Source organism: Coregonus lavaretus (genome assembly GCF_964263955.1).
Source record: "Coregonus lavaretus genome assembly, chromosome: 1".
Classification (NCBI taxonomy): Eukaryota; Metazoa; Chordata; class Actinopteri; order Salmoniformes; family Salmonidae; genus Coregonus; species Coregonus lavaretus.
The window spans coordinates 90,850,655-90,871,448 of record NC_139988.1 but is presented as its reverse complement, the minus strand read 5'-3'; the positions used below and the strand labels follow the sequence as shown (position 1 = coordinate 90,871,448).

At 46.5% G+C, this 20,794-nt stretch overlaps 1 protein-coding gene across 1 annotated transcript in view; it reads right to left on the bottom strand.

Annotated features, from left to right (window-relative positions):
* Nucleotides 1–324: 324 nt before the first annotated feature.
* LOC311134391 (serine palmitoyltransferase 2-like) overlaps nucleotides 325–20,794 on the bottom strand; it is a gene marked incomplete at both ends in the record, with an annotated part of 47,598 nt that continues 27,128 nt past the window's right edge. Inside the window, 2 exons of the mRNA XM_084168070.1 lie at nucleotides 325–426; nucleotides 12,532–12,656. Of these exons, the coding sequence (XP_084024196.1) occupies nucleotides 325–426; nucleotides 12,532–12,656 (227 nt within the window). The remainder of the gene's footprint in view (nucleotides 427–12,531; nucleotides 12,657–20,794) is intronic.

The window sequence follows — 20,794 nt, the reverse complement described above, 5'->3', positions numbered from 1 at the left end:
GTGTTGTGTTTGAGTAGAGATGTGTTGTGTTTGAGTAGAGATGTGTTGTGTTTGAGTAGAGAGATGTGTTGTGTTTGAGTAGAGATGTGTTGTGTTTGAGTAGAGAGATGTGTTGTGTTTGAGTAGAGAGATGTGTTGTGTTTGAGCAGAGATGTGTTGTGTTTGAGTAGAGAGATGTGTTGTGTTTGAGAAGAGATGTGTTGTGTTTGAGCAGAGAGATGTGTTGTGTTTGAGTAGAGAGATGTGTTGTGTTTGAGTAGAGAGATGTGTTGTGTTTGAGTAGAGAGATGTGTTGTGTTTGAGTACTTTAATTGGAGAGCATGTCTACTTACTGTTGTGCTTGAACACCCGGATGGTTGCCCCTGACAACCTGGCCCCCAAGATCAGAGAGGTGTGGTTCAGCTCATCACTCAGAATCAGACAGCCCTGGAAACAAGAACAGGCAACACAGGGGTTACAAAGTAGTAGTAGTCTGTTGTTGCTGTATAGATTAGATGTAGCCTGACGTCCCAGGTATGTTGGTGCTGAATAGATTAGATGTAGCCTGTTGTCCCAGGTATGTTGGTGCTGTATAGATTAGATGTAGCCTGATGTCCCAGGTATGTTGGTGCAGTATAGATTAGATGTAGCCTGTTGTCCCAGGTATGTTGGTGCTGTATAGATTAGATGTAGCCTGACGTCCCAGGTATGTTGGTGCTGTATAGATTAGATGTAGCCTGATGTCCCAGGTATGTTGGTGCTGTATAGATTAGATGTAGCCTGTTGTCCCAGGTATGATGGTGCTGTATAGATTAGATGTAGCCTGTTGTCCCAGGTATGTTGGTGCTGTATAGATTAGATGTAGCCTGTTGTCCCAGGTATGTTGGTGCTGTATAGATTAGATGTAGCCTGTTGTCCCAGGTCTGTTGGTGCTGTATAGATTAGATGTAGCCTGTTGTCCCAGGTATGTTGGTGCTGTATAGATTAGATGTAGCCTGTTGTCCCAGGTCTGTTGGTGCTGTATAGATTAGATGTAGCCTGATGTCCCAGGTATGTTGGTGCTGTATAGATTAGATGTAGCCTGATGTCCCAGGTATGTTGGTGCTGTATAGATTAGATGTAGCCTGATGTCCCAGGTATGTTGGTGCTGTATAGATTAGATGTAGCCTGACGTCCCAGGTCTGTTGGTGCTGTATAGATTAGATGTAGCCTGATGTCCCAGGTCTGTTGGTGCTGTATAGATTAGATGTAGCATGTTGTCCCAGGTCTGTTGGTGCTGTATAGATTAGATGTAGCCTGTTGTCCCAGGTATGTTGGTGCTGTATAGATTAGATGTAGCCTGATGTCCCAGGTCTGTTGGTGCTGTATAGATTAGATGTAGCCTGTTGTCCCAGGTCTGTTGGTGCTGTATAGATTAGATGTAGCCTGATGTCCCAGGTATGTTGGTGCTGTATAGATTAGATGTAGCCTGATGTCCCAGGTCTGTTGGTGCTGTATAGATTAGATGTAGCCTGACGTCCCAGGTATGTTGGTGCTGTATAGATTAGATGTAGCCTGTTGTCCCAGGTATGTTGGCGCTGTATAGATTAGATGTAGCCTGTTGTCCCAGGTCTGTTGGTGCTGTATAGATTAGATGTAGCCTGTTGTCCCAGGTCTGTTGGTGCTGTATAGATTAGATGTAGCCTGTTGTCCCAGGTCTGTTGGTGCTGTATAGATTAGATGTAGCCTGTTGTCCCAGGTCTGTTGGTGCTGTATAGATTAGATGTAGCCTGTTGTCCCAGGTCTGTTGGTGCTGTATAGATTAGATGTAGCCTGTTGTCCCAGGTCTGTTGTTGCTGTATAGATTAGATGTAGCCTGATGTCCCAGGTCTGTTGGTGCTGTATAGATTAGATGTAGCCTGATGTCCCAGGTATGTTGGTGCTGTATAGATTAGATGTAGCCTGATGTCCCAGGTCTGTTGTTGCTGTATAGATTAGATGTAGCCTGTTGTCCCAGGTCTGTTGGTGCTGTATAGATTAGATGTAGCCTGTTGTCCCAGGTATGTTGGTGCTGTATAGATTAGATGTAGCCTGTTGTCCCAGGTATGTTGGTGCTGTATAGATTAGATGTAGCCTGATGTCCCAGGTCTGTTGTTGCTGTATAGATTAGATGTAGCCTGTTGTCCCAGGTCTGTTGGTGCTGTATAGATTAGATGTAGCCTGTTGTCCCAGGTCTGTTGGTGCTGTATAGATTAGATGTAGCCTGATGTCCCAGGTCTGTTGGTGCTGTATAGATTAGATGTAGCCTGTTGTCCCAGGTCTGTTGGTGCTGTATAGATTAGATGTAGCCTGTTGTCCCAGGTCTGTTGGTGCTGTATAGATTAGATGTAGCCTGTTGTCCCAGGTCTGTTGGTGCTGTATAGATTAGATGTAGCCTGTTGTCCCAGGTCTGTTGGTGCTGTATAGATTAGATGTAGCCTGTTGTCCCAGGTATGTTGGTGCTGTATAGATTAGATGTAGCCTGTTGTCCCAGGTACGTTGGTGCTGTATAGATTAGATGTAGCCTGTTGTCCCAGGTCTGTTGGTGCTGTATAGATTAGATGTAGCCTGTTGTCCCAGGTCTGTTGGTGCTGTATAGATTAGATGTAGCCTGACGTCCCAGGTCTGTTGGTGCTGTATAGATTAGATGTAGCCTGACGTCCCAGGTATGTTGGTGCTGTATAGATTAGATGTAGCCTGTTGTCCCAGGTCTGTTGGTGCTGTATAGATTAGATGTAGCCTGACGTCCCAGGTCTGTTGGTGCTGTATAGATTAGATGTAGCCTGTTGTCCCAGGTATGTTGGTGCTGTATAGATTAGATGTAGCCTGTTGTCCCAGGTCTGTTGGTGCTGTATAGATTAGATGTAGCCTGACGTCCCAGGTATGTTGGTGCTGTATAGATTAGATGTAGCCTGTTGTCCCAGGTCTGTTGGTGCTGTATAGATTAGATGTAGCCTGTTGTCCCAGGTATGTTGGTGCTGTATAGATTAGATGTAGCCTGTTGTCCCAGGTCTGTTGGTGCTGTATAGATTAGATGTAGCCTGTTGTCCCAGGTCTGTTGGTGCTGTATAGATTAGATGTAGCCTGTTGTCCCAGGTCTGTTGGTGCTGTATAGATTAGATGTAGCCTGACGTCCCAGGTCTGTTGGTGCTGTATAGATTAGATGTAGCCTGATGTCCCAGGTATGTTGGTGCTGTATAGATTAGATGTAGCCTGTTGTCCCAGGTATGTTGGTGCTGTATAGATTAGATGTAGCCTGTTGTCCCAGGTATGTTGGTGCTGTATAGATTAGATGTAGCCTGACGTCCCAGGTCTGTTGGTGCTGTATAGATTAGATGTAGCCTGTTGTCCCAGGTCTGTTGGTGCTGTATAGATTAGATGTAGCCTGACGTCCCAGGTATGTTGGTGCTGTATAGATTAGATGTAGCCTGACGTCCCAGGTCTGTTGGTGCTGTATAGATTAGATGTAGCCTGACGTCCCAGGTCTGTTGGTGCTGTATAGATTAGATGTAGCCTGTTGTCCCAGGTCTGTTGGTGCTGTATAGATTAGATGTAGCCTGACGTCCCAGGTCTGTTGGTGCTGTATAGATTAGATGTAGCCTGTTGTCCCAGGTCTGTTGGTGCTGTATAGATTAGATGTAGCCTGATGTCCCAGGTCTGTTGGTGCTGTATAGATTAGATGTAGCCTGTTGTCCCAGGTCTGTTGGTGCTGTATAGATTAGATGTAGCCTGTTGTCCCAGGTCTGTTGGTGCTGTATAGATTAGATGTAGCCTGATGTCCCAGGTCTGTTGGTGCTGTATAGATTAGATGTAGCCTGTTGTCCCAGGTCTGTTGGTGCTGTATAGATTAGATGTAGCCTGTTGTCCCAGGTCTGTTGGTGCTGTATAGATTAGATGTAGCCTGACGTCCCAGGTCTGTTGGTGCTGTATAGATTAGATGTAGCCTGTTGTCCCAGGTCTGTTGGTGCTGTATAGATTAGATGTAGCCTGACGTCCCAGGTATGTTGGCGCTGTATAGATTAGATGTAGCCTGTTGTCCCAGGTCTGTTGGTGCTGTATAGATTAGATGTAGCCTGATGTCCCAGGTCTGTTGGTGCTGTATAGATTAGATGTAGCCTGTTGTCCCAGGTCTGTTGGTGCTGTATAGATTAGATGTAGCCTGTTGTCCCAGGTCTGTTGGTGCTGTATAGATTAGATGTAGCCTGTTGTCCCAGGTCTGTTGGTGCTGTATAGATTAGATGTAGCCTTACGTCCCAGGTCTGTTGGTGCTGTATAGATTAGATGTAGCCTGACGTCCCAGGTCTGTTGGTGCTGTATAGATTAGATGTAGCCTGTTGTCCCAGGTCTGTTGGTGCTGTATAGATTAGATGTAGCCTGTTGTCCCAGGTCTGTTGGTGCTGTATAGATTAGATGTAGCCTGTTGTCCCAGGTCTGTTGGTGCTGTATAGATTAGATGTAGCCTGTTGTCCCAGGTCCCGGATGTCCTACTACATTCGACAAAATATGAAGTATACAAACAGTGGACACTATTTCCGTGATTTTAGGGCCCATAATGCAATTCTTCTGAAAATGGGCGTGGCTTCACATCGTTTTCCGATTTGAAGAAAATGGCGGAAAATATGCAGCCGAAGTCCAACGAGAGCGGACACAAAATGCATTACTTTAACTAATTATGACAAATGTTAAGCAATGTCCTAAAGTATTGACTTTTCAAATAAGTTACCTCACACACGTTATGTTGACTGACAATTTGTTAGCCACGCTATCGTTACGAACTACGTAGCATATCATTACAGCAGTATGCGCTGGTGTAGTATCTGAACATTCCAGAATTTGGCTCTGCTTTGCGGAAACATCTGGAAAGTATTACTATAGGGGCCCCCCTAAAACAGAGGAGTCTGTTTATGTGTAAAGGCCAGGGATTGGTCTATAAAAAAACACCCATATTATGTTACATATTATAAATACCATGGTTGGAACAAAGGACGGGGAGGAATAACATATTAAAGATTGGGTCAGTTGTTCTCCGGATGTCTGCAGGAGTCTGTAAATTGATACTGTTATCTTTGATGTAATAAACCATTATAATCAATGACAGTATCAGCGGATTTCTTGTCATCACAGCATGATCGGCATCGTTATCTCGACACTACATTAATGGCGACGAGGAATTTGGGACGTGTTGCGTCGCTCCAGAGTCCGCCAGATAAGGGTGAGTTTTCTCACCACTTTGGGCACTGGTCGGTTCGTGTGCTTGTGTGTGTGTGCGTTGAAGGACTGCACCGTCAAAGGACTTGTGTGTGCGCTTTGCTGTTATTTGCTGTGTGATGAGACTCCGTTCTAAATTTCTAAATTTGTTTGCGTTGAAAACAACGCAAACAGGGGGGAGTGTCTATAGGAATTGATAACACTGGGCACAGGGATATTTGACTTGAATAAAATTAAAGGGAAAAGGAATAGCATGAAGGAATAAGGCCAGGAAACAAGGAAAAATTACACTAATTAGGACGTCACTGATTTAAGGAAGCCCTCAAACGAGGCGATCATTAGGATGGGCCGAAAATCCTGAAAACTCACTAGGTTGATTTTTAAGGTCAGTTCTGGGAACTGGAGTTTGTGGTAGATACATTCGATTGGAAGTTACCCCTCGACATATAGTTGACGAGGTACAGTGGGGAGAACAAGTATTTGATACACTGCCGATTTTGCAGGTTTTCCTACTTACAAAGCATGTAGAGGTCTGTAATTTTTATCATAGGTACACTTCAACTGTGAGAGACGGAATCTAAAACAAAATCCAGAAAATCACATTGTATGATTTTTTTCTAATTCATTTGCATTTTATTGCATGACATAAGTATTTGATCACCTACCAACCAGTAAGAATTCCGGCTCTCACAGACCTGTTAGTTTTTCTTTAAGAAGCCCTCCTGTTCTCCACTCATTACCTGTATTAACTGCACCTGTTTGAACTCGTTACGTGTATAAAAGACACCTGTCCACACACTCAATCAAACAGACTCCAACCTCTCCACAATGGCCAAGACCAGAGAGCTGTGTAAGGACATCAGGGATAAAATTGTAGACCTGCACAAGGCTGGGATGGGCTACAGGACAATAGGCAAGCAGCTTGGTGAGAAGGCAACAACTGTTGGTGCAATTATTAGAAAATGGAAGAAGTTCAAGATGACGGTCAATCACCCTCGGTCTGGGGCTCCATGCAAGATCTCACCTTGTGGGGCATCAATGATCATGAGGAAGGTGAGGGATCAGCACAGAACTACACGGCAGGACCTGGTCAATGACCTGAGAACAGCCTTTAAAATCGGGAGTTATTCACACGATAATTCCCAGGTTCTCATGCCTTATTGCTTAAACATTAGTCTGCCTTCTTAACTAGGACTTTTGATGAATGTGTCTCAGTGGCAGCCAGCGTTACATGGGGAGAGAATAGAGGCTAAGCTTCCATGGCTTTGGTCGGGAGGACCAGTTCAGAAGTCCCTGGTACAACAGCTGCCACTCTAGCTTGGTGCTGCTGGGTACTGTGCTCAGACCTGTCTAGTTTGGTGCTGCTGGGTACTGTGCTCAGACCTGTCTAGTTTGGTGCTGCTGGGTATTGTGCTCAGACCTGTCTAGTTTGGTGCTGCTGGGTACTGTGGTCAGACCTGTCTAGTTTGGTGCTGCTGGGTACTGTGGTCAGACCTGTCTAGTTTGGTAATGCTGGGTACTGTGCTCAGACCTGTCTAGTTTGGTGCTGCTGTGTACTGTGGTCAGACCTGTCTAATTTGGTGCTGCTGGGTGCTGTGCTCAGACCTGTCTAGTTTGGTGCTACTGGGTACTGCGCTCAGACCTGTCTAGTTTGGTGCTGCTGGGTACAGTGGTCAGACCTGTCTAGTTTGGTGCTGCTGGGTACTGTGGTCAGACCTGTCTAGTTTGGTGCTGCTGGGTACTGTGCTCAGACCTGTCTAGTTTGGTGCTGCTGGGTGCTGTAGTCAGACCTGTAAGACAGGTCTAGTTTGGTGCTGCTAAGAGCTGTGGTCAGACCTGTTTAGTTTGGTGCTGCTGGGTACTGTGGTCAGACCTGTCTAGTTTGGTGCTGCTGGGTACTGTGGTCAGACCTGTCTAGTTTGGTGCTGCTGGGTACTGTGCTCAGACCTGTCTAGTTTGGTGCTGCTGGGTACTGTGGTCAGACCTGTCTAGTTTGGTGCTGCTGGGTACTGTGCTCAGACCTGTCTAGTTTGGTGCTGCTGGGTACTGTGAAAAACACAGTACCCAGCACGCATGACTGTAAGTCGCTTTGGATAAAAGCGTCTGCTAAATGGCATATTATTATTATTATTATTATTATTACTGTGCTCAGACCTGTCTAGTTTGGTGCTGTAGTCAGACCTGTCAGACAGGTCTAGTTTGGTGCTACTGGGTGCTATGGTCAGACCTGTCTAGTTTGGTGCTGCTGGGTACTGTGGTCAGACCTGTCTAGTTTGGTGCTGCTGGGTACTGTGGTCAGACCTGTTAGACAGGTCTAGTTTGGTGCTGCTGGGTGCTGTGGTCAAACCTGTCTAGTTTGGTGCTGCTGGGTACTGTGCCCAGACCTGTCTAGTTTAGTGCTGCTGGGTACTGTGCTCAGACCTGTCTAGTTTGGTGCTGCTGGGTACTGTGGTCAGAACTGTCTAGTTTGGTGCTGCTGGGTTCTGTGGTCAGACCTGTCTAGTTTGGTGCTGCAGGGTAATGTGGTCAGACCTGTCTAGTTTGGTGCTGCTGGGTACTGTAGTCAGACCTGTCAGACAGGTCTCGACTAGTGCTGCTGGGTACTGTGGTCAGACCTGTCAGACAGGTCTAGTTTGGTGCTGCTGGGTGCTGTGGTCAGACCTGTCTAGTTTGGTGCTGCTGGGTACTGTGCCCAGACCTGTCTAGTTTGGTGCTGCTGGGTACTGTGCTCAGACCTGTCTAGTTTGGTGCTGCTGGGTACTGTGGTCAGACCGGTCTAGTTTGGTGCTGCTGGGTGCTGTGGTCAGACCTGTCTAGTTTGGTGCTGCTGGGTACTGTGCTCAGACCTGTCTAGTTTGGTGCTGCTGGGTGCTGTGGTCAGACCTGTCTAGTTTGGTGCTACTGGGTGCTGTGGTCAGACCTGTCTAGTTTGGTGCTGCTGGGTGCTGTGGTCAGACCTGTCTAGTTTGGTGCTGCTGGGTAATGTGGTCAGACCTGTCTAGTTTGGTGCTACTGGGTGCTGTGGTCAGACCTGTCTAGTTTGGTGCTGCTGGGTGCTGTGGTCAGACCTGTCTAGTTTGGTGCTGCTGGGTGCTGTGGTCAGACCTGTCTAGTTTGGTGCTGCTGGGTGCTGTGGTCAGACCTGTCTAGTTTGGTGCTGCTGGGTGCTGTGGTCAGACCTGTCTAGTTTGGTGCTGCTGGGTGCTGTGGTCAGACCTGTCTAGTTTGGTGCTACTGGGTGCTGTGGTCAGACCTGTCTAGTTTGGTGCTGCTGGGTGCTGTGGTCAGACCTGTCTAGTTTGGTGCTGCTGGGTGCTGTGGTCAGACCTGTCTAGTTTGGTAATGCTGGGTACTGTGCTCAGACCTGTCTAGACTGGTAGCTGATGAACGTGTCTCAGCAGCAGCCAGGGTCACAGGTGGTCTGGACCTGGTCAGACCTAGCCTGGTAATATAACCAGTCCCTGTGGACAGAGACCTAGCCTGGTAATATAACCAGTCCCTGTAGACAGAGACCTAGCCTGGTAATATAACCAGTCCCTATGGACAGAGACCTAGCCTGGTAATATAACCAGTCCCTGTGGACAGAGACCTAGCCTGGTAATATAACCAGTCCCTGTGGACAGAGACCTAGCCTGGTAATATAACCAGTCCCTGTGGACAGAGACCTAGCCTGGTAATATAACCAGTCCCTGTGGCCAGAGACCTAGCCTGGTAATATAACCAGTCCCTGTGGACAGAGACCTAGCCTGGTAATATAACCAGCTACTGTGGACAGAGACCTAGCCTGGTAATATAACCAGTCCCTGTGGACAGAGACCTAGCCTGGTAATATAACCAGCTACTGTGGACAGAGACCTAGCCTGGTAATATAACTAGTCCCTGTGGACAGAGACCTAGCCTGGTAATATAACCAGTCCCTGTGGACAGAGACCTAGCCTGGTAATATAACCAGCCACTGTGGACAGAGACCTAGCCTGGTAATATAACCAGTCCCTGTGGACAGAGACCTAGCCTGGTGATATAACCAGTCCCTGTGGACAGAGACCTAGCCTGGTAATATAACCAGTCCCTGTGGACAGAGACCTAGCCTGGTAATATAACCAGCCACTGTGGACAGAGACCTAGCCTGGTAATATAACCAGTCCCTGTGGACAGAGACCTAGCCTGGTAATATAACCAGTCCCTGTGGACAGAGACCTAGCCTGGTGATATAACCAGTCCCTGTGGACAGAGACCTAGCCTGGTAATATAACCAGTCCCTGTGGACAGAGACCTAGCCTGGTAATATAACCAGTCCCTGTGGACAGAGACCTAGCCTGGTAATATAACCAGTCACTGTGGACAGAGACCTAGCCTGGTGATATAACCAGTCCCTGTGGACAGAGACCTAGCCTGGTAATATAACCAGCCACTGTGGACAGAGACCTAGCCTGGTAATATAACCAGCCCCAGTAGAACACCATTTCTTTTTTTTATTTTTTTTATTTCACCTTTATTTAACCAGGTAAACCAGTTGAGAACAAGTTCTCATTTACAACTGCGACCTGGCCAAGATAAAGCAAAGATAAAGCAAAGCAGTGCGATAAAAACAACAACACAGAGTTACATATGGGGTAAAACAAACAAAGTCAAAAATACAACAGAAATACATATAATATACAGTGTGCAAATTTAGCAAGTTATGGAGGTAAGGCAATAAAATAGGCTATAGTGCAAAATAATTACAATTTAGTATTAACACTGGAATGATGTGCAAGAGATGATGTGCAAATAGAGATACTGGGGTACAAATGAGCAAAATAAATAACAATATGGGGATAAGGTAGTTGGGTGGGCTAATTTCAGATGGGCTGTGTACAGGTGCAGTGATCGGTAAGGTGCTCTGACAACTGATGCTTAAAGTTAGTGAGGGAGATAAGTGTCTCCAGCTTCAGAGATTTTTGCAATTTGTTCCAGTCACCATGCTTGAGGCCTCCATCCAACCATCCAGTCCCTGTGGACAGAGACCTAGCCTGGTAATATAACCAGCCACTGTGGACAGAGACCTAGCCTGGTGATATAACCAGCCCCAGTAGAACACCATGCTTGAGGCCTCCATCCAACCATCCAGTCCCTGTGGACAGAGACCTAGCCTGGTGATATAACCAGTCCCTGTGGACAGAGACCTAGCCTGGTGATATAACCAGCCACTGTGGACAGAGACCTAGCCTGGTGATATAACCAGCCCCAGTAGAACACCATGCTTGAGGCCTCCATCCAACCATCCAGTCCCTGTGGACAGAGACCTAGCCTGGTGATATAACCAGTCCCTGTGGACAGAGACCTAGCCTGGTAATATAACCAGTCCCTGTGGACAGAGACCTAGCCTGGTGATATAACCAGTCCCTGTGGACAGAGACCTAGCCTGGTAATATAACCAGTCCCTGTGGACAGAGACCTAGCCTGGTAATATAACCAGTCCCTGTGGACAGAGACCTAGCCTGGTAATATAACCAGCCACTGTGGACAGAGACCTAGCCTGGTAATATAACCAGTCCCTGTGGACAGAGACCTAGCCTGGTAATATAACCAGCCACTGTGGACAGAGACCTAGCCTGGTAATATAACCAGCCACTGTGGACAGAGACCTAGCCTGGTGATATAGCAAGTCCCAGTAGAACACCATGCTTGAGGCCTCCATCCAACCATCCAGTCCCTGTGGACAGAGACCTAGCCTGGTAATATAACCAGCCCCTGTGGACAGAGACCTAGCCTGGTAATATAACCAGCCCCTGTGGACAGAGACCTAGCCTGGTAATATAACCAGTCCCTGTGGACAGAGACCTAGCCTGGTAATATAACCAGTCCCTGTGGACAGAGACCTAGCCTGGTAATATAACCAGTCCCTGTGGACAGAGACCTAGCCTGGTAATATAACCAGCCACTGTGGACAGAGACCTAGCCTGGTAATATAACCAGCCACTGTGGACAGAGACCTAGCCTGGTAATATAACCAGCCACTGTGGACAGAGACCTAGCCTGGTAATATAACCAGTCCCTGTGGACAGAGACCTAGCCTGGTAATATAACCAGTCCCTGTGGACAGAGACCTAGCCTGGTAATATAACCAGCCACTGTGGACAGAGACCTAGCCTGGTGATATAGCCAGCCACTGTGGACAGAGACCTAGCCTGGTAATATAACCAGTCCCTGTGGACAGAGACCTAGCCTGGTAATATAACCAGCCACTGTGGACAGAGACCTAGCCTGGTGATATAGCAAGTCCCTGTAGAACACCATGCTTGAGGCCTCCATCCAACCAGCCAGTCCCTGCAGGGGGAAGCCTGTCTCCTAGAGCTACTAAACTACTTGAGATGCATAAACCACCCTGTGGCCTCGTCCTTGTCACTAATACCCCAAACCGCCTCGCCCCCTCCTCCTGCCTCCTCCCATCCAGTCCAATCAGTGACAGCTATACTGCTACGTTTCCCCACGGTAACCCCTGGCTGTTCCGTGTGAGCTGGGCTGGTGCCACACACTAACGCTCCAAAAGCAATACATTTATTAATTAAGTCAATTAGCTGGGCTTGTGTGCCAGCAGAGCCTGAGCATGGGGTAATCAGGCCCTGGAGTGGTGCCCTGCCATCCTCCGCTATGAACTGCCTTTGTCTGCCCATGCCTGTGTCTGTGTCCAGACTGTCCCTCTGCCTCCATGCTCCTGGCTAATGTTATGTTTAATTAAGATTTTTAATTAATTGGGTTAGGGGGTTATTACTGTACTGTGCTGTGTGACTGTGTCCCAAATGGCACCCTATTCCCTACGTAGTGCACTACTTTTGACCAGGGCCCATAGGGTAGTGCACTACTTTTGGCCCATAGGGCAGTGCACTACTTTTGGCCCATAGGGACACAGACTAGATATTGAGTTTAGTTGACAGTTCTTATAATGTGGATGGACTTCTCTTTACATTCAGGCTATGTTGTAATCCGAGGAAAGACACAAACATTAATTCAGTCATTCTGATCGGGCCGTGTATAAAAACGAAGGTTAATCTGGTTCAAACGAATCACCCTGGGCTCTCTGAAGACGATGTGTAGCCTGGGCTAATCCTGTTTCTAACCACACTGAACCCTGTTTCAATCTGGTTTAATTTAATATAATAATAATAATAATATGCCATTTAGCAGACGCTTTTATCCAAAGCGACTTACAGTCATGCGTGCATACATTTTTACGTATGGGTGGTCCCGGGGATCGAACCCACTACCCTGGCGTTACAAGCGCTGATGCTCTACCAATTGACCGGGCTAGATGATAAAGAGTGTGCGTTTTTTAAAAAGACCCACCTTGCCGACCAGTGCCGGTATGTTCATGGAGTTGGTAGCGAAGCCCATTCCCAAGATCATGGAGGACTCAACCCCCAGGAAGGCGGCTACAAGCTGCTCCAACTCCTCGTGGATAGCCAGGTTACCTGATGGACAGAGAAATCAGAAAGAAACAAAAAGGGAAAATGAATATCCGTGTCCTGTCACTGTTCGCTGCTGTTTTCAAGTGATCAATCTGATAACTCTTACAGCAGAGCCCAACACTCCAAGACAAAAAGGGTTCCAAAAGAGTTCTTCAGATGACCCCCGTAAGAGAACACTTTCTGGTTCCAGGTAGAACCCTTTTGGGTTCCAGGTAGAACACTTTCTGGTTCCAGGTAGAACCCTTTTGGGTTCCAGGTCGAAGGGTTTTTACATGGAATCCAAAAGGCTTCTACCTGGAACCAAAAAAAGGTTATTCAAAGGGGTTCTCATATGGGGACAGCCGAAGAACCCTTTAAGCTTCAAAATAGCACCTTTTTTTTTTCCCCCTAAGAGTGTAATTCTCTCCTTACCCCGAGTCCCTAATGTCAGAAGGGGCAGGTGGAAGCAGTGTAATGGTGGCGCTTCTTACATATCGTTTACACCTTGCAGATCTGCAAACATCTAAGCGTTTGGGGAAGAGGTAGGGAGAGGGACTGGCTGTTACAAGCATCATGGGGTTTACCACGTGTTTTGGACAAGGTGAGTGGCAGGTCAATTACCGCTCATAAAATACAGAGGATGATCCCCTTCAATATCTATGGTGTATGGTCCATGCACCATACAGGGAGCTTAACAGACGAAACACATAGCTCCTCAAATATACGGCCGTGTGTCTGCCACATGTTTTGGACAAAGTGAGTGACAGTTCACTAATGTCCACTTCATTCCTGCATACAATTCAATAGACAATTACAGTGCCTTCACTGAAAGTATTCATACCGTGTGACTTATTACACATTTTGTTGCGTTTTAGCCTGAATTCAAAATGGATGAAAAAGATTTTTTTTTCACCCATCTAGTGTAGATTTGGCCTTGTGTTTTAGGTTATTGTCCTGCTGAAAGGTGAATTCATCTCCCAGTGTCTGGTGGAAAGCAGACTGAACCAGGTTTTCCTCCAGGATTTTGCCAGTGCTTAGCTCTATTCCATTTATTTTTATCCTAAAAAACTCCCTAGTCCTTGCCGATGACAAGCATACCCATAACATGATGCAGCCACCACCATGCTTGAAAAAAATGGAGAGTGGTACTCAGTGATGTGTTGTGTTGGATTTGCTCCAAACATTACGCTTTGTATTCAGGACAAAACGTTTTTTTGCAGTTTTACTTTAGTGCCTTATTGCAAACAGGATGCATGTTTTACAGGCTTCTGTCTTTTACATTAGTATTGTGGAGTAAATACAATATTGTTGATCCATCCTCAGTTTTCTCCTATTAAACTCTGTAACTGTTTTACATTTACATTTAAGTCATTTAGCAGATGCTCTTATCCAGTGCGACTTACAGGAGCAATTAGGGTTAAGTGCCTCGCTCAAGGGCACATCGACAGATTTTTCACCTAGTCGGCTCGGGGATTAAAACCAGCGACCTTTCGGTTACTGGCACAACGCTCTTAACCACTAAGCTACCTGCCGCCTCACCATTGGCCTCATAGTGAAATCCCTGAGCAGTTTCCTTCCTCTCCGGCAACTGAGTTAGGAAGGACGCCTGTATCTTTGTAGTGACTAGATGTATTGATACACCATTCAAAGTGTAATTAATAACTTCACCATGCTCAAAGGGATATTCAATGTCTGCTTTTAATTTAATTTTGACCCATTTACCAATAGGTGCCCTTCTCTGCGAGGCATTGGAAAACCACCCTGGTCTTTGCGGTTGAATCTGTGTTTGAAATTCACTGCTCGACTGAGGGACCTTACAGATAATTGTATGTGTGAGGTACAGAGGTAGTCATAAAAAAATCATGTTAAACACTATTACTGCACACAGAGTGAGTCCATGCAACGTATTATGTGACTTGTTAAGTAAATCTTTACTCCTGAACTTATTTAGTCTTGCCATAACAAAGGGGTTGAATACTTATTGACTCAAGACATTTCAGCTTTTCATTTCATATTCATTTGTAAAAAAATATCTAAAAACATAATTCCACTTTGACATTATGGGGTATTGTTTGTAGGCCAGTGATACAAAATCTCAATTCAATCCATTTTATATTCAGGCTGTAACAACAAAACGTGGAATAAGTCAAAGGGTGTGAACACTTTCTGAAGGCACTCAATGTATATCTATCCATGGTTGATGGATCATGCCTATATATAATAATATAATAATATATAATTATATAATATAATATAATATAAGCCAGATAGTGGATACATGATGCACAACTAGTCAAATACCCTTCACAGCCAAATCCAGAGGGACAGTTCAATAAGTCAATCCAATAAAACAGATCCGTAAAAAACGCAGTGTGATTTAAGCGAACTATCCCTTTAAGTCCCAGCAATTATTGTTTTAAAGTCCGATGGTGGGTGCAGGAAGCTCCACAAGCATGACAAATACCTCCATTCCTTTCTCGTAGCTCCCCAGCCCAATTTCAGTTAAACCCAGTTGGCTGTAACCTGTAACCCAATCTGACACAGGTGTGGAACAATATTCATTTTGGGAACTTGATCAGACTGTAATCTGCCTCTCGACATCAGTTTTCCATTCAGACCAATAAACCTCAGAGCAGCCTCACAGCAGACCTCTCCCCGCAGGGCCTCAGAGCAGCCTCACAGCAGACCTCTCCCCGCAGGGCCTCAGAGCAGCCTCACAGCAGACCTCTCCCCGCAGGGCCTCAGAGCAGCCTCACAGCAGACCTCTCCCCGCAGGGCCTCAGAGCAGCCTCACAGCAGACCTCTCCCCGCATGGCCTCAGAGCAGCCTCACAGCAGACCTCTCCCCGCATGGCCTCAGAGCAGCCTCACAGCAGACCTCTCCCCGCATGGCCTCAGAGCAGCCTCACAGCAGACCTCTCCCCGCAGGGCCTCAGAGCAGCCTCACAGCAGACCTCTCCCCGCAGGGCCCAGGACTGACTGAACTGAAGCCTCACAGCAGACCTCACCCCTCAGGGCCTCAGAGCAGCCTCACAGCAGACCTCTCCCCGCAGGGCCTCAGAGCAGCCTCACAGCAGACCTCTCCCCGCAGGGCCTCAGAGCAGCCTCACAGCAGACCTCAGGGCCTCAGAGCAGCCTCACAGCAGACCTCTCCCCGCAGGGCCTCAGAGCAGCCTCACAGCAGACCTCAGGGCCTCAGAGCAGCCTCACAGCAGACCTCTCAAAGCAGGGCCTCACAGCAGACCTCTCCCCGCAGGGCCTCAGAGCAGCCTCACAGCAGACCTCTCCCCGCAGGGCCTCAGAGCAGCCTCACAGCAGACCTCTCCCCGCATGGCCTCAGAGCAGCCTCACAGCAGACCTCTCCCCGCAGGGCCCAGGACTGACTGAACTGAAGCCTCACAGCAGACCTCACCCCTCAGGGCCTCAGAGCAGCCTCACAGCAGACCTCTCCCCGCAGGGCCTCAGAGCAACCTCACAGCAGACCTCTCCCCGCAGGGCCTCAGAGCAGCCTCACAGCAGACCTCTCCCCGCAGGGCCTCAGAGCAGCCTCACAGCAGACCTCTCCCCGCAGGGCCTCAGAGCAGCCTCACAGCAGACCTCTCCCCGCAGGGCCCAGGACTCTGACTGAACAGAAGCCTCAGACACTCCACCAGCTGATCCCCCCCCCCCCCCCTCCACCCCCCCTCCACTACCATATCTCTCCCCCATCCCCCCCCTCCACTACCATATCTCCCCCCCATCCCCCCCCTCCACTACCATATCTCTCCCCCATCCCTGTCCCCCCCCACTACCATATCTCTCCCCCCCCCCCTCCACTACCATATCTCTCCCCCATCCCCCCCCTCCACTACCATATCTCTCCCCCACCCCCCCCCCCACTACCATATCTCTCCCCCATCCCCCCCCCCCCCTACCATATCTCTCCCCCACCCCCCCCTCCACTACCATATCTCTCCCCCATCCCTCCAACACTAGACTGTCTGAGTGATCCAATCCAGTTGACTCGTGATCTACTACTGAAGTGGCCATTGTTAAAGTTCAGTCTGGCAACAATGTGACGTTTTTAAATTACATTATAATACGTGCCACAATGTTCACAATGTGTTCCCCACAGAAATGGTGATAGTGATAATATATTGTCAGAGACTAAGTAGGCGGCGTGTGTGTGTGTGTGTGTGTGTGTGTGGTATGTGTGTGTGTGTGTGTGTGGTGTGTGTGTGTTTATGGTGTGTGTGTGTGTGTGTGTTTATGGTGTTTGTGTGTGTGTGTGTGTGTGTGTGTGTGTATGGTGTGTGTGTGTTTATGGTGTGTGGTGTGTGTGTGTGTGTGTGTGTGAAACTCCTGTTTTTCTGCCACCTACAGAGTGCAGTTATCCCTGTACTCTACTCCTCCATGCGGGCAATACTATATATAATAAAACAATAATATATATAATAAAACAATACTTTTATTTCCAGTCAGAGACAATTCAAATAGCACATTTATCAGGGACCCCCTCATAATCAGAACACAACTAGAGTGAGATAAAAAACAGTGTGCAAGGGGGCTCTATTTAAACAATATGTTTTTACACCATGGTTAATCTAAGCACAGGCGATAGCGCTATAAAATATTTTAGCTATTTTCACTGTTACAATTATCAGCGCACTTGCTGCTGTTGGCGTGAAAGGGCTGGGTTTCGATGAATAAACAAGTTGTGGGTGTGTCGAGGCTCGGCCCCTCACTGGCCAATCAGAACGTGCTCCATGGCGAAATATGGGGTTACTTCAGGTTGTGTATTTACGGTCTGTTGTTAAATGGCTTACAGAAACAAAAGAACAAACTGTACACCTATCTTTGCTGAACGTGTTAACTTGAACCCATTTGCAGTCCACATTGTTCTAAGTAATTGCACGGCTTCAATAGCATTCACACTGATATAGGGGCTAGGCCTACTGTAAATTACATTCTGGCTGAGCATGGACATCCCAAACATAGTCAATAAACAAGATTAAATTACTTATTGATAAGGCCTAAAAAGAGAACTAATAACTCTAATCAAATTCTAAACAAAACAAAACAACTTGTTTTAAATAGGCTATGTCACACTTACAGGCCCAATCATTTCTCCCCGTGGGCATATCATATTAAAACAACGCAGACTATGGACGGTTTTACGCACATCCAAACTTTTCCAATATAGATCCAATATAAAGAGAAAGGGAGCATATCCACTCACCGTTATGCTGCTCCCAAAATATGTTTTATGAACATAATCGGAACAATCTTACAGATCAGATCGCATTCACAAATCTCCAGGAGTTGCATTGCATGCGCACCACGGTGTTGTCACCATAAAACCAGGAATGGAAAATAATTCTAATAAGTTTGCTTGTAATAAAGTTTTACAAAAAAAGAAGCAATCTTTTTGTTTTTGTTTTACAACAGCAATAAATAAATGTAAAATGTAAATGACATCATACATATAAAATATAAAATAAATCCCCAGGATAAAAAAGACATTGCTGTGGAACCGGTCTTCATTAAAGTAGGCAAGGGAGGGCTTGGGGTTTGGAACATATGAAACAGAAAACAAGCAATTGTCACTGGGAAATAACTTTTAAATACCAGGTTCATAGGTACGGAGGATCTCATCTCTCGTTTCATGATGGGCATCATGGAGGGGGTTTTACGCAGGTCCAAAACGAGACCTGCACGGCTAAAATAATGTGGCCCTGCCTACAATACATAGATAAAAAGGGAACGGCGGCTCACTGTTTTACTCCTCTCAAAACGTGATATTGTAATAAAGCTTTGGTGATTAAGATTTATATCCAAGCGTTCTCAGGAGCCAACCCCTTTATCCACTGTCTGGACTACTTCGCGACTGCATTTGGGCAGACCAAAATAAAAGGCTTCATTAAGAGGAGGGGAGGCTATGCTTGGTTTTAATTCAAATAAAACAAAATGGAGAAAAAAAACATTAGTTTTTTTATGTTTCTAAATATGAAGTATACAGGCACCAAAAGCAGCACATTAGGCTACTCTTGTTCCATGAGCATATGGGAAGTGTGCGTCACGGCTGGATAGGCTGCGTTTCTGGTGTCAAAATTCATGCCATAACCAACTGCGTTACCGCTAAAACCAGCTTTTGGTTGTTCTTTAATATCCCTAACAGCGAAGCCTGAAATTATATTATATAAGGTCCCAGAGTTGACAGTGCATGTAAGAGCAACCAAGCCATGAGGTCGAGGAATTGTCCGTAGATCTCCGAGACAGGATTGTGTCGAGGCACAGATCTGGGGAAGGGTAACAAAACATTTCTGCAGCATCGAAGGTCCCCAAGAACACAGTGGCCTCCATCATTCTTAAATGGAAGAAGTTTGGAAACCACCAAGACTCTTCCTAGAGCTGGCCACCCGGCCAAACTGAGCAGTCGGGGGAGAAGGGCCTTGGTCAGGGAGGTGACCAAGAACCCGATGGTCACTCTGAGAGAGCTCCAGAGTTTCTCTGTGGAGATGGGAGAACCTTCCAGAAGGACAACCATCTATGCAGCACTCCACCAATCAGGCCTTTATGGTAGAGTGGCCAGACAGAAGCCACTCCTCAGTAAAAGGCGCATGACAGCCCGCTTGGAGTTTGCTAAAAAGGCACCTAAAGGACTCTCAGACCATGAGAAACAAGATTATCTGGTCTGATGAAACCAAGATTGAACTCTTTGGCCTGAATGCCAAGCGTCACGTCTGGAGAAAACCTGGCACCATCCCTACGGTGAAGCATGGTGGTGGCAGCATCATGCTGTGGGGATGTTTTTCAGCGGCAGGGACTGGGAGATTAGTCAGGATCGAGGGAAAGATGAACGGAGCAAAGTACAGAGAGATCCTTGATAAAAACCTGCTCCAGAGCGCTCAGGACCTCAGACTGGGGCAAAGGTTCACCTTCCAACAGGACAACAACCCTAAGCACACAGCCAAGACAACGCAGGAGTGGCTTCGGGACAAGTCTCAATGTCCTTGAGTGGCCCAGCCATAGCCCGGACATGAACCTGATCAAACATCTTTGGAGAGACCTGAAAATAGCTGTGCAGCGACGCTCCCCATCCAACCTGACAGAGCTTGAGAGGATCTGCAGAGAAGAATGGGAGAAACTCCCCAAATACAGGTGTGCCAAGCTTGTAGCGTCATACCCAAGAAGACTCGATGCTGTAATCGCTGCCAAAGGTGCTTCAACAAAGTACTGACTAAAGGGTCTGAATACTTGTTGTACAATTTAAAGGTCAAATACACTGTCTGCAATAATCTAATTAATGAAGGGCTTGTGAAATTATATCTGGCTAAATATAAGCCTTCCACAACCATAAGACCCACTAATAATTTAATTATTTTATCAAAATAGTTTAACCAGATTTTTTGCAATAATCACTGATCTGGCTTTCAAGTCTGTCTATGAAAAAGCCCTTTTTGTTACAAATTTAACTAGAACCATGTACATAATGCACATTCACTAATAGATTTAAATGGTGCTCCGTGGGATGTTCAAAGTTTCAGATATTTTTTTATAACCCAACCCTGATCTGTACTTCTCCACAACTTTGTCCCTGACTTGTTTGGAGAGCTCCTTGGTCTTCATGGTGCCGCTTGCTTGGTGGTGCCCCTTGCTTAGTGGTGTTGCAGACTCTGGGGCCTTTCAGAACAGGTGACAGAACATGTGACACTTAGATTGAACACAGGTGGACTTTATTTAACTAATAACTTCTGAAGGTAATTGGTTGCACCAGATCTTATTTAGGGGCTTCATAGCAAAGGGGGTGAATACATACGCACACACCACTTTTCCGTGATACATTTTTTAGATTTTTTTTCATTTAACTTCACCAATTTGGACTATTTTGTGTCCATTACATGAAATCCAAATAAAAATCAATTTAAATTACAGGTTGTAATGCAACAAAATAGGAAAAACGCCAAGGGGGATGAATACTTTTGCAAGGCACTGTACATACTGTATTCTATACTATTCTACTGTATCTTAGTCCATGCCGCTCTGACATCGCTCGTCCATATATTTATTTATATATTCTTAATTCCGTTGCTTTACTTAGATTTGTGTGTATTGGGTATATGTCGTGAAATTGTTAGATATTACTTGTTAGATATTACTGCACGGTCGGAGCTAGAAGCACAG